General features: G+C 48.3%; 5 protein-coding genes across 6 annotated transcripts; 1 reads left to right on the top strand and 4 right to left on the bottom strand.

The window, feature by feature from the left end:
• Positions 1–1,235: 1,235 nt before the first annotated feature.
• On the bottom strand, positions 1,236–2,690 carry LOC117643478. 2 transcript variants are annotated; one of them, XM_034382404.1, is made up of 6 exons: positions 2,348–2,685; positions 2,001–2,053; positions 1,889–1,924; positions 1,668–1,788; positions 1,494–1,558; positions 1,236–1,367 (listed from the first exon to the last, which is right to left on the bottom strand). In XM_034382404.1, exons 1-6 carry the CDS (start codon positions 2,550–2,552, stop codon positions 1,284–1,286), a joined length of 564 nt encoding a protein of 187 aa, XP_034238295.1. In that variant the 5' UTR covers positions 2,553–2,685; the 3' UTR covers positions 1,236–1,283. The 2 variants fall into 2 exon arrangements, with proteins under 2 accessions (XP_034238295.1, XP_034238296.1); XM_034382405.1 differs by having other exon boundaries at positions 1,286–1,424; positions 2,348–2,690.
• Positions 2,691–3,294: 604 nt separating this feature from the next.
• On the bottom strand, positions 3,295–4,687 carry LOC117643585 (general odorant-binding protein 72-like). Its single transcript, XM_034382546.1, has 7 exons — positions 4,546–4,687; positions 4,269–4,347; positions 4,126–4,178; positions 3,933–3,968; positions 3,657–3,768; positions 3,453–3,517; positions 3,295–3,364 (listed from the first exon to the last, which is right to left on the bottom strand). The coding sequence occupies exons 1-7, from the start codon at positions 4,642–4,644 to the stop codon at positions 3,344–3,346; spliced, it is 465 nt and encodes a 154-aa protein (XP_034238437.1). The 5' UTR covers positions 4,645–4,687; the 3' UTR covers positions 3,295–3,343.
• A 785-nt stretch (positions 4,688–5,472) lies between these two features.
• On the top strand, positions 5,473–7,372 carry LOC117643565 (electron transfer flavoprotein subunit beta). The gene is made up of 6 exons (XM_034382517.1): positions 5,473–5,652; positions 6,059–6,217; positions 6,305–6,463; positions 6,549–6,629; positions 6,717–6,857; positions 6,950–7,372. The coding sequence occupies exons 1-6, from the start codon at positions 5,602–5,604 to the stop codon at positions 7,118–7,120; spliced, it is 762 nt and encodes a 253-aa protein (XP_034238408.1). The 5' UTR covers positions 5,473–5,601; the 3' UTR covers positions 7,121–7,372.
• Positions 7,373–7,374: 2 nt separating this feature from the next.
• On the bottom strand, positions 7,375–10,880 carry LOC117643564 (transcription initiation factor TFIID subunit 6). The gene is made up of 12 exons (XM_034382516.1): positions 10,498–10,880; positions 10,136–10,222; positions 9,860–10,013; positions 9,620–9,764; positions 9,403–9,538; positions 9,146–9,325; positions 8,815–9,049; positions 8,553–8,701; positions 8,220–8,457; positions 7,990–8,132; positions 7,830–7,904; positions 7,375–7,744 (listed from the first exon to the last, which is right to left on the bottom strand). Exons 1-12 carry the CDS (start codon positions 10,642–10,644, stop codon positions 7,568–7,570), a joined length of 1,866 nt encoding a protein of 621 aa, XP_034238407.1. The 5' UTR covers positions 10,645–10,880; the 3' UTR covers positions 7,375–7,567.
• Positions 10,881–11,027: 147 nt separating this feature from the next.
• LOC117643566 (rhomboid-related protein 4-like) lies at positions 11,028–12,626 on the bottom strand. Its single transcript, XM_034382518.1, has 4 exons — positions 12,249–12,626; positions 11,814–12,141; positions 11,488–11,724; positions 11,028–11,401 (listed from the first exon to the last, which is right to left on the bottom strand). Exons 1-4 carry the CDS (start codon positions 12,366–12,368, stop codon positions 11,358–11,360), a joined length of 729 nt encoding a protein of 242 aa, XP_034238409.1. The 5' UTR covers positions 12,369–12,626; the 3' UTR covers positions 11,028–11,357.
• Between the last annotated feature and the right edge of the window lie 1,045 nt (positions 12,627–13,671).

Genomic DNA, 13,671 nt, shown 5'->3' with positions numbered 1-13,671 from the left:
CCTGCAGCGCCTGGTCCAGCAGCAGCCCCTTGCCCTCCTTGTTCTTGCTGCGGCGCCGACCCGACAGGCCCTCGGACAGGCCGACACACAAGGACACAGTGAAGACATGATCCGATCGGTTTTGGTCCTTGCGCGAAACTTCTCTTTTTTTCCGGCGCTGCTGCCTGTCCTGTCCTTGGAGTATACTCCAAGTCCTGTCCGCTGAACAGTGCTTTCGTCGCTCTGTCTCTCTCGCACCACCACGGGACGCCCGATGAGTGCGAGAGAGACAGAGTGACGAAAGTACTGTTCGAAATCAGCCCGTCCAGGAGGACGGCCACAGGGGCGACGACACATGGGCGACAGTGACTAAACCTGCCGGCGTGTCCCCGTCTGATTCCGAGCAGAGCGCCGTCTCTCTGTCTTTGTCTCTCTCTTGCACCTCTCGGGCTCACTCAACGAGTGCGAGAGAGACAGAGCAATGGTTGTTCGGAATCAGCCCGCAGTCTGGAGGCGCGAATTCGTCGCGTTGCGTCCGGTGGGCACAATGGGTGGCCTGCATTGACGGGCAAGGTCGGGCCGGGCCCCAGGCCGTCCGCAACCCGTCACATCGTCGCACCGTCACATCCACGAGCCGTCCGTCACAGCAGACTGAGTCCGAGAGTCGTTCTCGTCGCTCTGTCTCTCTAGCACTAATGGGACCTCCTTTATGGGTGCGAGAGAGACAGGGCGACGAAAACGACTCTCGGAGTCCGTGTGCACGCCGACGGCGGACCCGAGCAACTCGGAGGCAACACGCCGCGCTGGCGAGGACTTCCCCCGCCCGTCGTCGCCGTCCTGGCTGGACTTCCCCGGTGCCACAGTGACATCGAGTCACAAACTTTGGCGCCAAACAGTGCCTCTGACGGTCACGACGTCAAATTTATTTCCGGCACCTTTTGTTCCGCCCGAGGGACTTCACCGCGAAGGCTGTGCATGTTGTACAGGCCGTGTTTATCGCTTTGCTGCAAAGCAGAGTGTGCGAGTGAAAACGAATTCATTATTAATCAGAGAGGCGCATTTTTAATGAAAAGTCCGCTCCGCGACCTCGCGCCTCGCGTCGAGTGCGTGTACAGTGTGGGCGCCGGCCCGTCGGATGCAGTACGGCGGCTGCCTGCAGGAAGGGGAAGGGGAGGGCTGCCTGCACCGCGTCTGGAAGCGCGGCCTGCGCCCGGGGGAGGGACATGTTCAGTAAAAATAGAGAACAACGACAAAAGTCAGTTGGTTCAGCCGCAGGGCTTTATTCGTCTTCAGCAGGGTTGTTGTTAGTACTGGTCCCGCTTCGCAGGCTTGGTGGCGTTCGGGTCCCGTCGCTCCGCCTTCCGCCCAAACGCGCGCCAAACGGCTTTCTGAAATCACGATTGCTCATCTTCATCCTCATCCACTAAGTCTAGGCTCGCAGCGCACTGGAATGGGCAAGCAAGCCGAAATTAGCGCGTTTTTCCTTCAGAGTCGCCCTCCGCAGCTGTCCTTACGTGTATCTGTGTCCGGAAGCACTCGAACAGGTTCTTGGCCACTTCTTCGGCCGAGTCGCCGCGGGCTGAGCAGAGAAATCGGAGCGTTTTAGTGATTAGTCGATTGCTGGCCTACCTCCCAGGCGCCAAGGGGGTAGGTCTATCCCCACGGCTGGAGACCAAGTAGTAACGCACCGTCTCTCTCGCAGACACCGGCGATGTGTTCGATGAGTTTCCGGCGCCTCGGCGAGTCCTTGTTGATGCGAAACGCGAGCTCGAGGACGGCCTCCTTGGAGTACTGGTTGTTCTCGTCCAACTGCACGAGGCAAGAATTTATTTGGTTTACACGCAAGAGTTTCTTTTAAAACCAACAACAAAAATTCGATCATCTAAGGAATTTTCTGCTGTGTACTTACGAAGTCAAATGCTCGGAACAAGCAGAGAGCCATTTCCTGAAAGTAAAGCAAAATGGAACGAGCAAGTTTCGAATTTTGTCCGAGGTACAGTGTGCCAGCACGCGCTACTCACCGCCCCTTTATCCGAGATCGGTTCCGACTCGTTCATCATGCTGATAAACAGTTCTGAACAAAACGACATGCATTACTCCGTGTGCACAGTGGGCCAGAAGACCTTTCGGTGGAGGCGGACAAAACTCTGGACGCGTTTTGAGCTCCTGAGTCGCTTAACAGGACTCGAACCGAACTGACCCCGCCAATGGACTTCTCGTTCGGAGAGGAGTCCATTGGTGGGGTCACACGTTCGGTTCGAGTCCTATTTGGCTACTCTGGAGCTCAAAATGCGTCTAGAATTTCGGTCGCCTCCACCGGTCTTCTGGCTCGCTGTGGTGTGGTGCCCCGACACGCTCCCATCCTTACTTATCTTGACGCCTGTCTCCTCCAGGCAAGTCCGGAACATGGTCTGGATGGCCTTCATGTCCTTGTTCATGCCCGAGGTGTCGTCGTCGGCGTCGTCGGCCTCCTCGGAGTCCTCGGCCTGCGGGGCGGGACTCACCCCGTCCAGCAGCGCGAGCACCACCAGGACGGCGGTCGCGAGGGCCTTCGTGGTGACGTGGACCTTCATGGCGGCGGGAAGCTTCTGCTGTTGCTGCTGCGCGGTGCGCTGTGCCTGACTCCGACTGCCTCCAATGCCACACTGTCGTCCCGAAATCCCCGACGTGGCCAAGCCATGCGGAGCCTAGCCCCAAATTTGACTGCCAGCTCGCGCCGACAGAGTGGTGACACAAAGGTGACACGCTAAACGGCCGTCCGTGCCGAGTGCAGAAGTGCCGGACGAGATCATCTGCCCCGCCGTCCCCGCCGTGCCGCGGCCGTGCCGATGCGTAATTGGGGCTCCTCCAGCAAGCAGGCTGCCTCCGAGCGGCGTGGCTCTGTCTCTGTCGCACCCACGGGGCTTCCCTTTGAGTGCGAGAGAGACGGTCGGCCGACACGGGCCGGGGCGCACGGACTCTCGGTGCATCCCGCCGCGGACCGCCGCCGACGAAAACCGTTTCGGCCTTCTGTGTGCCCAGCGAGCTGCGAGCCGGGCGAGCCCGGAAGATGCGCGCTCTCGCTCTCACGCCCGCGCCGCGAGCACTCTGTCTCTGTCACTCCAGGGCACTCCAAACCCGCCGCGAAGAGCAAAACACTGCGCCGCCTAGAGCGGTAGGCATCGCGCCTTTATCTCACTCCCAAAAAAATGTCTACAGGTACTGAGATTGGGCTTCCTTGGCGTTCAAGGTTTTCCGATTTCTGTGTTGGTGCGGGACAGTGTAAGGACTGGGACACAATGGACAATCAAGGAAACAAACTCGGAAACCAAGAAATCGCATTAGAAATTTTATTTTTTGTACATTTGCTGTGGACACTCTCTCTTCAAGCGGGGAAGAAGAATTTCTGCGGGAAAGAGAATCGAAGCAAATCAATAAAAGCATCCCCTTTTTGTAGGGTGCGGAAAGAACCATATTGATGAACTTCGTCTTACCTCTGGGTTGAACTTTTTGGCGCACGTGAGGTAGTTGAAGGCCAGTTCGCAGTTATCGGCACCAGCTGCACAGAGAGGACACGTGATTACGAAATGATTTCCCTCATTGGCCTTTTCCTTGGCCACCAGCAGACCGGCGGAAGCAGCCAAAATTCTAGACGCATTTTGAGCCCTTTGAGCCCGCGGTAAAAGTGATACACGCACTCTCGTCTTTGCAGGCGGCCAGCGACTCGATGGTGGCGTCCCTGCGGTGGGGCGGCATCATCTTCTCGGCCTGCATCTTCATCATCTTGGCGTCGATCTTGCCGTTCTTGATCTGCCAACAGAGCGCGTGTTTAGGCAGACCGGCCGAGCGATCCGTCGCTCTGTCTCTCTCGCACCCTTTCAGAGAGCGCCATGAGTGCGAGAGAGACAGAGCGACGTAACGACTCTTCTGAAATCGTTCGACAACACAAAAAACACAAAGACAAAGACACTCACCGTGCGGGTTGTGGCCATCAGGCAGCCCATGTAGCACTGTAGCAACAGAAAAAGTGCATAAAAATCGAAACCAACCATAATTTTGCAGCAGAAAACAGAGCGGCGCCGACATCGTTTACTCTGAGAGCTTCTTCGGAGCCACTTTTAACGAATTTTCCCAGCTTTTACTGTGAGTGCGCAGCGAGTTTCTTACCTTAACTTCCATCTCTTCGCCGAGGATCCCACTGGCAAGTGCGTCGAGTTGGGCTGCAACAAAACACAAAATTTTAGAGCATCTTACAAGGGGGCGAAGGACTATGTCGCGGTGACCCCGCCTTAAGTTAGGTGGCTACTCACCGTCCGTGGCACCCGTTTTCGGCTGGCAGACCCCTCTCACCATCTTGGCCGCCTTGGCCAGCTGCTCGTCCGTCACCACCTGTCGGGCACATGAGTTGACTTTACTGGACGTCCACGTGCGAGACCAGCTCGGCGGTTTAGACAGGCGGAGAGGTGTTGCAACGCGTTGGCGCTGGTTGGGGCCTCCGCCTGCGTCCTTATGCAACGCAGCACGCCCGCGCGCGAGGAGTGTTGCCGAGCCTTCGGGCTGTTCGAGGCGGAAGAGTTAAAGACTCACCGGCGATGCAGACGCCGCATGCCAAGTCAGGGCCAAGATCGCCGTCGCGGCGAGCAGCAGCGACACGCCGTCTCGTCGGTCTCGTCGTGATGCCTCCATGTCGTCGAATGCAGGGGCCGGGTCGCACCCGTTCTTTTAAATGCCGGAGGACTCAGGAAGGACCCTCCCCCGCAATGGACTCGCGTGTGGACAATAACCAACAATGACCGACGATGGCCAACTGTGACCGAGCACTGGGCGCCTGCAGATCACCGAATGGCCGAAGACCGAATCACCGACGACGAGGGGAGGGCCCAGCCTTCCCACCAATTGTCTTGGCAATGCGCACCGGGCACGCCGACCGCACGCTTAGGGCACGCCCATCCCAGCAATTGGTGCCCGGTGGTCGTGCTCACGCTTACATGTTTGTTTTCTCGAAAACGCAGGGAAATTCCGTGATGAGACCCGGGAGTTGTATGAGTGTGTGTGTGTGTGCGTGTACACTGCGGACGCGAGACAATCCTTCTCCGCTTGTTTCTCTGAACCACCGCTCCCTTTCCTTGAGTGATTGGTGACTTCGGATCCCGTTAATTTAACTCTTCAGCTTCCGTAGCGACCGTCCTGCTACGCTCTACGTTTGGGGAATGTTTTCTATAGCGGCGTCAAAAATAGCGACGAGAGCCAAAACAAAGCTTCCATCACGTGTGGCAACACACCGCGCTGAACAGCATTTCCGTCCACACATGCTACTAGTTCACTGTCTATGTCTAGCTCACGCGCGCGGAATCTAAACGCAGTCAAATGGTCTTACCCGTTGGAGCGCCTTCCAGGATAGGCATCCCCTCGTACTTCCTAGCGTGCAATCAATGTTCTCATAACGCTGCTTTCAATTTCTCATACAAAACGGAAGGGGAGGGGGAAGGGGTGTGTTGCGGGTTGCCGCTCGTGAACCTGTGGACGGACGGACTTTGCCTGCCTGCCAGCGCGCACAGTACTTTCCCGGCGACTTGTCACCGAGCTCCGCTCCGTATTTTTCTCCTTTCTCGAGCAGCCGTAAAGGATTCTCGCTTCGCTGCCATGGCTCGCGTTCTTGTCGGAGTTAAGAGAGTCATCGACTATGCTGTCAAGGTAATACGGATCAGCCCCCGAAAGTGCACTTTCGATGTTTGATTTTAGGAATCCCAGCTGATCTGTTTTTTTCGGGTTCAGTAGTTCAACCTTGAACCTTGTTGTTCTTTCCCTCATGGGGAGATTAGTCAGATACCCAGGGTTAGGATTGCAGCAAATATGTGACAGTCATTTCATTGCTCATTTCGGATTCTGCATGTTGCCATGTTAATGGCTTGTGGAAAATGAATGACATTTATGAATCAAAATGAATTTATTTTTATCTACCTATTATTAACCAAAATCAATGGGCTCTTCCTCAACTGGTAGTCCCATCATTTCTTACTCTGTATAAATGAGACGTTAATACCACTTAAAAATGACCATTTTTCAAACTACGTAATCTGAACTTCGTCGATGTTCTCAGATCCGAGTGAAGCCTGACAAGTCGGGTGTTGTCACTGAAGGTGTCAAGCACTCCATGAACCCATTCGATGAAATCGCAGTTGAAGAAGCAGTCAAGATGAAGGAGAAGAAGTTGGCTGCCGAGGTAGTTGCTGTTTCATGCGGTCCATCACAAGCACAGGTTAGTAATATTAGGGTTGTACTTGCCCTTAAGTGTAGCTGCAATTTGCATGTCCCTAACCCCCTTTTTTGTTTTGTTTTTATCCAGGAAACTCTGAGAACAGCGCTTGCCATGGGTGCAGACCGAGCAATTCATGTTGAAGTTTCAGGAGCAGAGTATGAAACCTTGCAGCCAATTCATGTTTCCAAAATTCTAGCAAAACTGGCTCAAGATGAGAAAGCAGATATTGTCATTCTTGGAAAGCAGGCATGTTATGTGCTGTAGATACAATTTTATACAAAATTGCATTGTTATTCCCTTTTTTTCATTTAAATTTTTTCTTAATTTTCAGGCAATTGATGATGACTCAAACCAAACTGCTCAAATGGTCGCTGGTGTTTTGGACTGGCCTCAAGCTACCTATGCCTCCAAGGTCTAGTATTCACATTGTTCACTCATTTCGGTGGCTCCTTCCTCCTCTGTCTCCCTATAATAATTTGTTTTGTCTTTGTGTATCAAGGTTGAGAAAAAAGATGGTGAACTGCATGTGACCCGAGAGATTGATGGCGGTCTTGAGAATATCAAAGTAAAGTTGCCTGCTGTACTCAGCGCTGACCTGCGTTTGAACGAGCCCCGTTATGCCACATTGCCCAATATCATGGCAAGTATCTCAGCAATTGGGTTGGAAGAGAGATAGTTAAAATGAAAATTTGGTTTTAACTCAATTCACTCCTTTGTCTTCTATTCCTGCAGAAAGCTAAGAAGAAGCCTCTGAAGAAAGTGACAGCAAAGGATCTGGGAGTGGACCTTGCCCCCAGAATCCAGATCATCAGTGTTGAAGAGCCTCCAGTAAGGCAAGCTGGCTCCATTGTTGGGGATGTTGACACTCTTGTATCTAAACTGAAAGAATCTGGCCATGTATAATTGATCTGTTGTATTGCTTTTTGTTGTATCTGTATCCACATCATGTATTTGCGATCACTGCTCTAGTGCCATCTGAGGTGAAACAAAGACATTTTGGTCATATTCTTTTAAGTGTTAATATGTATTCATAGATAAATATTTTTTACTGCTCTTTTATCCCATTGTACATGAAATCCAAAAAGCAATGTGTATGTTGAAATTTGTCTCAATTATATGAATGTACAGAATAAATATTAGGAAAAATAATACCAATATCATTTAACTGATTTCAATTTAATCAATAATGTCATAACACAGGATCCCATCTACAATATAACTTTCTCACTTTAAAAATGGTAATTAAAAAACACCAAAAGATACAAATTAGACTAAACTTTTTACAAACGCTCACAATATACATTTATTCTAAACAACAATTGCTTTTCTTATTTTTTCTTCAAAAATTACTTAACCTAGTGGCAAAACATCATCATCAGTAAAGGCTTGTGGTAGAGCCCCTGGGGAAGATACATTTTGTGATGGAGATACCGGAGCTTCAACCTTAATGCTTGGGCTTGATTCAATCTTGATAGTAGTAGGTTGTGACTGCTGCACAAAAACAGACTTTACCCCCATGGCTGTAGACTGCAAAAGAAAATGATATGGCAATTCCATCATTTATACTGGCAAAACTAATAGTCTAATACAATAGACTGGCCCTAAATCTCACCTGGGATGCAGTAGCGTTTCCTCCGGCCACCATTACAATTTGGTTAGAACCCAGTTTTACTACTGGTGATTGATTCTGTTTTTTGAAAATTTGAAATTATTAATCTTATTATAAAAAGCAGTAGTTAAACTGGAGCTCATAAGGACATAGAAAATCTTACCGGAGTAACAGGGTTTGAGCGTGAAGTAACAATGACATACTTCTGTTGTGAGTTGGTAGGAGTAGTAACTATCTGTCTGGCTGCGCCTGAAGGACTAGTTCCCGCTACCACAATTGATCTATTTACTCCTGTTGGAGTGACACCTGGAAGCCCACATCATGGTCATTAGCTTAAATACTGAACATTTCAAGAAGCAGACAAGAGCAAGGTAAGCTATATTAGACTCTCACCTGTTAGTTGACCTACTGGTCTTGCAGCCGCAGTAATAACTCCAGACGGCACAGCTGCAGCAATGTTTGTGCTGTTTGTGGAGCTACTCCCAGAACCTGTGGCTGGACTTTGTGGTGTAGCCCTCACCTTGAGAACTGCTGAATGGAGAGGTATTCCCATATACCCATACTCTGCTTTGTATTCTTCCATAATGTCTGGTACAGATCTCATGGACTTTATTATGGGAGGCAGTATTTTCTAGAGAGAAAATGAAAGGTCCATGTCAAAAAAATGTCTTGAACTGAAGTTGGGATGAAGTGAAGCAATGCAAGGCCAAGGGACATGTGACATACCAAAAGAAGATGCTTTATGTGTCCTGCAGCAATTCTGTCTACAGAACTGAAAGTTGGGCTGTCAAGTGCAGGCTCAATTCTTTCACCAAGATGTTTTATTCTTGGTATGACAAAGACTTTCACTACTTCTGCTCCTATTTCAGATAAGCCTACAAACGAGAAATAAATTTATTAGACAAGATCATTTGTAATGATATAAAATTTCAACTTTTTAACGTTTTTTTTTTTTGCAAAAAAAAAGTTAACGAACAAGAAGCAGTACCTTCAATTGCTCCATACAGGGATGAAAGTGGTGCTTTTTCATCCTGAAGAGCTGTACTAAACATTCGAGTTACTCTTGTTTGAATGTTGTTGGTTGACGTATTGAAATTTCTGCAAATTTGAGCAAGAAGTCGGCTTGCAAAGTCCCTCAGAGCCCAATGGTTATCCGAGTCAGGCCGCTGGCAAAGCTGTTTGCTTACAATGCATGTTACAACTGAAGGTAACAACTCATGAAGCTGGAAAAGAAAAGAAATAATATCATACTACAGTTGACCAATCAACAGGGCCAGTAAAATGCTGCCTATAAAACTAAAAACAAACAAAAAACTTACGTATTTTTCAAGGAAGAGGGTAGAGTTGTCCAGAAGAGCTTTTACCATTCTCATTAAATAAATAAGAAAGGCCAAATTATTTTGAACAACATTGACTTTGACTCCCTCAGCAATGAAAGTACACATTCTTGGTAGCATTTCATGTAATCCAGGGTCAACAGCCAAGCTTTGAAGTGCTTCCTGAAGACAAAAAAAAATTGCATAAAAATATTGATTGAAGAAACTACTATTTTTGCAGAAATATGGCAAAAACATACTGTTCTTCTTGCTTCATCAGATCCAACACAAGCTTCAGTGATTTCTTTGTAATAAAGTTGTTGTTCAACAGACAACTCATGAGTTGCAAGCTGCTTTATGTGGACCGTTTCAACGTTCCGTGGTTTTTGTACTTTCCTGTACAAGACGTCAAAAATTTATTGTTTTAACTTCATTCGATGTAATGAATATCTTCCGAATGGATGTACAGTTACTTACGCAGCTGCTGATTTTGATGGATCTTTGGCATTCGCTGCAAGCTTGGACGCTGGGTCAACACTCTCCAATTTCTGGACATCCTTTGATACAGGAGGAGGATTTTCAGGAATTGTTGGTTGTATTCCCTCAATTGCTAGCCAGTGCGCTGTGTTGATATGGGGGAAAAATTGAAAGGAAAGAATGATGAATTTTATTGAAAAATAATATTAGTTTGCAGACAACTTAAAAGTCAAGCCGTACCTCTTGTAGTTACATCCAGAGGAAGTTTAGGTAATTGACCGTTGATCAGCTCATTCAGATCCAATTCTTTTTCTTCAATAAAATGAAGTTCACGGCCGCCACCAGATGCAAATCGGAAAGGTATGTGGTCCGCTGTGTGGAAGCCATACAGAGGCTAGCAGGATAAAAAATAATTTTGTTATAGATTTGTTTAACTGTTTGATCAAATGAACTCAAGTGCTTACCAAGGTAAGTAAAATTATTATAAATTAGTTTCAAGCAGCATAGGGTGCTCACCTCAACTCCTTTAGCTTTCAGGGCAGCGTCAATATCTGTTGTACTCAACTTTTGTCTTTTGGCATGAAACATAAATTTTGCAGCATCCTGAAAGAGCAACAGAAAGAGATATTTATCGGAAGACTCAAAACGAGAATGCAAAAAGAATTGAGTGTGTAAAATGTGTTTTTAAAGGGATAAAATGAAAATTGTATTTATTTGTAAGTACTGTGTGAATTATTTAGAAAGTGGTCTCCATAATTTTGAGTCAATCAAGAATTTTGAGGTTATGGCGGACTACATGGTTGTATGTCACACTGATTCTAGGATTTATTTAGGAGCGTATGGAAGTAGTTTAATTAACTATACTTAAAAGTATATACCTGGATAATGATTTTTAGTCTATATGATACATCTTCTGCTAGTTCTTTAGCGGCTTCGTCCGGTAGATTTGGAACGCCGATCGTCTCCGCAATCACTTTTATGGATTCTTGGGACAGAGTCGTCCCGTACATGTCACTTTCGCTCATTTTAGCTGATCTGACACAAGCTAATGGCAATAATACAAATACAACATCATCTTTAACGGTCTTCCAGGGTGAGTAATTGAAGAAATCTACGGACACAAGTGCCACACCAACTGCCTCGACGGATGGCGTTTGTTGACTAACGCAAAACGAGGCTGCGTTGCAAAAGTCCCGGCCGCCGAGCCTTCGGACGTAGCCGCCGAGACGGTGGTGTGAATACTGGACGGACTGTCAGTGTCAGCTGTCAGCATCAGCTGATCTTGGCGACGGGGACTAGGGAAGTTACTTTCAAAACTGAAAAGAAGAAAAACTGGGAAGGGGGGAAAAAAAAAAAGAATTGCTGGGAAAGTTGGAGCGAGGTTATTTCATTGGAGTCAAAGAAAATATTTAGTCAAAGTATATGAAAACTTGTATTAAGTCATATAATTACTGAGAAAACTTAAGGAACTGTTGTTAATTACAAATTAAAAATATGAGATATGAGAAAGAACCCTTGTTCAAACTATAATTAAATCACAATAAAAGATTCTAAAGTTTTTAGTAACTTAGACTAGAATCAATAATATCAGACATACATCACAGCAAAACATAAGGTACTTAAGGGTTCTAAATTCTTTGTCAGGTATTTTAAATTAAAGTAAGAGTTAAGGTACATTGGCAGCTTAGAGATAAAACTTGACGACTTGAGTGCTTTAAGTACAAAATAAAAGGTATCACTAGCGGTAATATCTTAGATTCCACCGATGCCACATTGCACAACCTGTCAAAGAAAAGAAACAATGAAACGAATGGATACTCTATGACTCATGGTTGGATAACAGTTGGTGGGTATTAGTAATAACCCACCTGTGATGCTTTTGATGATTGAATCAACTACGACTCCAACTGGGGTGCTGGTGTAAGCAAGACCCGCTATGATCCCAGCTAGGTGTCCCATAAAGGAAGTATTTGGGACCATGACGTGGATGAGTATTAACTCCGCCCAGGGAGCATACTTGGAAGGCATTGGAATACCAGCAATTTTTGTTTGAGCATTGGGATTTGTCTCCATTGTTGCAATCACTTTCAAAGCAAAAAGAACACCTAAAACACAATCAGAAATCAAGAAATGCAGCTCTCCTATGAGCATATTGTAAAAAATATTTTGATTAAGACAGTGAATAATATCCTACCAGAGAAACCGATGACGCAAGTGTGGAGATGGGCATTGTTGGAAAACAATTCGGCAACGACCATTGCCGTAATCACGTAACATACATTGGTGAAAGCAGTCAAAAATACAAGCAGCAGAGCGAAATTGGCACTTCCATACCAAGGTTCCAAGGTTTTCGCTTTTGCCAAGAAAGAGACCATGTTGTAGAAGAGGTGGCGGTCATCTGCATGTTCCACAGCCGACAGGAAAAGTCTGTGCCATTCACGACCCTTCCAAATATTGTGTGCACTGAGGCAAGCTCCCCATTGGTCCCATGGCACATCAATGATGCCCATGTACAGAAGAGACTGCAAAACAGAAAATTTATCGTCAGTTCTCACGCTTACAACATTCCAAAATTAACTCGCTCAAAGCTATCTTATGAAGAACACAGACACTGCCAGTGCTAACGTACCTGTCCAATGATGGTCCCGAGAGTGACCGGGGGAATAACAGTGTAGCCGGTGCTCATGATTTCACTGAGCAACATGATCACACCCAGCCCCAAGCCTCTGCCTCTCCGGTTGTTCCTCATGACTGCTTGCAATATTCACCCAGAAACGCGAACGCGCGTCCTGCCGTCCTGCCTCGACCACCGCAGCGACTTCTCTGACGTGTATTCGTGCGAGTGGACAGGATTTTACGCTTACATCAGAATTTGTTGTCCTAGGCTCCTAGGCCCAGCAACAGAACAACAAAACAAACGTCTGCTATGCCTGCGAATAGCACTGTGGGATGAAAATCGCTATTGGCAAGTCCTGAAGCATTGATCGATAGCGGGATTGGGGTAGAGACATTCGAAATTTAAATTCAGAGGGGTGTGAGTAGAAGGGATCGTGCCGGTCTTGGAAGCTGTGCGCGCTGCGCACTGGCGACTGTCAACAACGACTGTCCACTGCTACTCCATTTCTACAGTTGCCTGCCCTGTCCGCGCGCCACCGCGCGCCAAACTCAAACGCAGCGCGAAAGGGTACTGCATTGCTGGCTGCTGCTTGCTGCCGTACTTCATGACTGAGGGGGCAGTAGTCTGATTCCGAGAGTCGTTTTAGTGACTCTGTCGCTCTCGCACCTACAGGGCACGCCCCCTGAGTGCGAGGGAGACAGAGCGACGTAAACGATTATTTCAGAAATAACCAAAATCGTTAAGTTCAAATATTTAGTGTACAAGTTAGTGTAATTTGGAGAAAAACAAAAACGTCAATGAAGTTTATTTCTTTTCATTTGACTGGTTTATTTTATTTTCCCAGAAAACTGGAGTGCGTGAACGAGACAGGGCAGCTGTCACGGTCCGCGAACCCGGCGGCGGCGGCCTGGCCACGGGGCTCACGGGGCGTGGCGGAGAACAACACCGCGCTGAGCCACGCCATGGCCACGCCGGCGTCGCGACGCCCCAGGCCGGGCCCGGGCAGGCCGGGCAGGCCGGGCAGGCCCCACGGGGAGCGGTGCAGTCCTACCGGCGGCGTCCCGTCAGTCTGTGTCTGCCACCCACGCCTCCGCACGCCAGGGCGCCAGGGCACCGCCAGCGCAGGGCCGACCGACCCCATCACTCCCTGCACAGTGCACCGGGCCGCGCCACGGCGACCAGCACCCCAACGCGGCCATGCTCCTGCCGGCCGGGGCCGCCGCCTGTTGAGCTCCACGCCGAAGGCGTCGAAGACCACCGAAGGTAAGCCCACTCGCTAAGCGTCGGGGAACTCCCACCGCCGTCGGCAGCGTTTCGACTTTGAAAGGAAAATACTGAAAATCAACCTCAAGCAAGGGTGTGCGTGAGGCAACGATATAAAGGACCCGCGAGACTCCAAATTTCCCTTTTTAATTTTAAGAAATAGCTGTACACG

The sequence above is a fragment of the Thrips palmi genome, unplaced genomic scaffold (genome assembly GCF_012932325.1).
Source record: "Thrips palmi isolate BJ-2018 unplaced genomic scaffold, TpBJ-2018v1 HiC_scaffold_17, whole genome shotgun sequence".
NCBI lineage: Eukaryota > Metazoa > Arthropoda > Insecta > Thysanoptera > Thripidae > Thrips > Thrips palmi.
Note: the sequence above shows the minus strand (reverse complement) of the source record. Positions and strands in the feature narration are given on the sequence as shown.

Coding starts and splice junctions, on each gene's coding strand:
- LOC117643585 (XM_034382546.1), bottom strand. CDS start 4,644: ATGGAGGCATCACGACGAGACCGACGAGACGGCGTGTCGCTGCTGCTC. Junction 3,769..3,932: donor TGATGGCCACAACCCGCACG/GTGAGTGTCTTT, acceptor CTCTGTTGGCAG/ATCAAGAACGGCAAGATCGA. Junction 3,518..3,656: donor GGCCGCCTGCAAAGACGAGA/GTGCGTGTATCA, acceptor CTCTCTGTGCAG/CTGGTGCCGATAACTGCGAA.
- LOC117643565 (XM_034382517.1), top strand. CDS start 5,602: ATGGCTCGCGTTCTTGTCGGAGTTAAGAGAGTCATCGACTATGCTGTC. Junction 6,464..6,548: donor TTGTCATTCTTGGAAAGCAG/GCATGTTATGTG, acceptor CTTAATTTTCAG/GCAATTGATGATGACTCAAA. Junction 6,858..6,949: donor CCACATTGCCCAATATCATG/GCAAGTATCTCA, acceptor CTATTCCTGCAG/AAAGCTAAGAAGAAGCCTCT.
- LOC117643564 (XM_034382516.1), bottom strand. CDS start 10,644: ATGAGCGAAAGTGACATGTACGGGACGACTCTGTCCCAAGAATCCATA. Junction 7,905..7,989: donor GCTCAAACCCTGTTACTCCG/GTAAGATTTTCT, acceptor TTCAAAAAACAG/AATCAATCACCAGTAGTAAA. Junction 7,745..7,829: donor GAAACGCTACTGCATCCCAG/GTGAGATTTAGG, acceptor TTTCTTTTGCAG/TCTACAGCCATGGGGGTAAA.
- LOC117643478 (XM_034382404.1), bottom strand. CDS start 2,552: ATGAAGGTCCACGTCACCACGAAGGCCCTCGCGACCGCCGTCCTGGTG. Junction 1,925..2,000: donor CGATCTCGGATAAAGGGGCG/GTGAGTAGCGCG, acceptor CTTTACTTTCAG/GAAATGGCTCTCTGCTTGTT. Junction 1,559..1,667: donor CGGTGTCTGCGAGAGAGACG/GTGCGTTACTAC, acceptor TTCTCTGCTCAG/CCCGCGGCGACTCGGCCGAA.
- LOC117643566 (XM_034382518.1), bottom strand. CDS start 12,368: ATGAGGAACAACCGGAGAGGCAGAGGCTTGGGGCTGGGTGTGATCATG. Junction 12,142..12,248: donor TCGGGACCATCATTGGACAG/GTACGTTAGCAC, acceptor TCTGTTTTGCAG/TCTCTTCTGTACATGGGCAT. Junction 11,725..11,813: donor TTGCGTCATCGGTTTCTCTG/GTAGGATATTAT, acceptor ATTGTGTTTTAG/GTGTTCTTTTTGCTTTGAAA.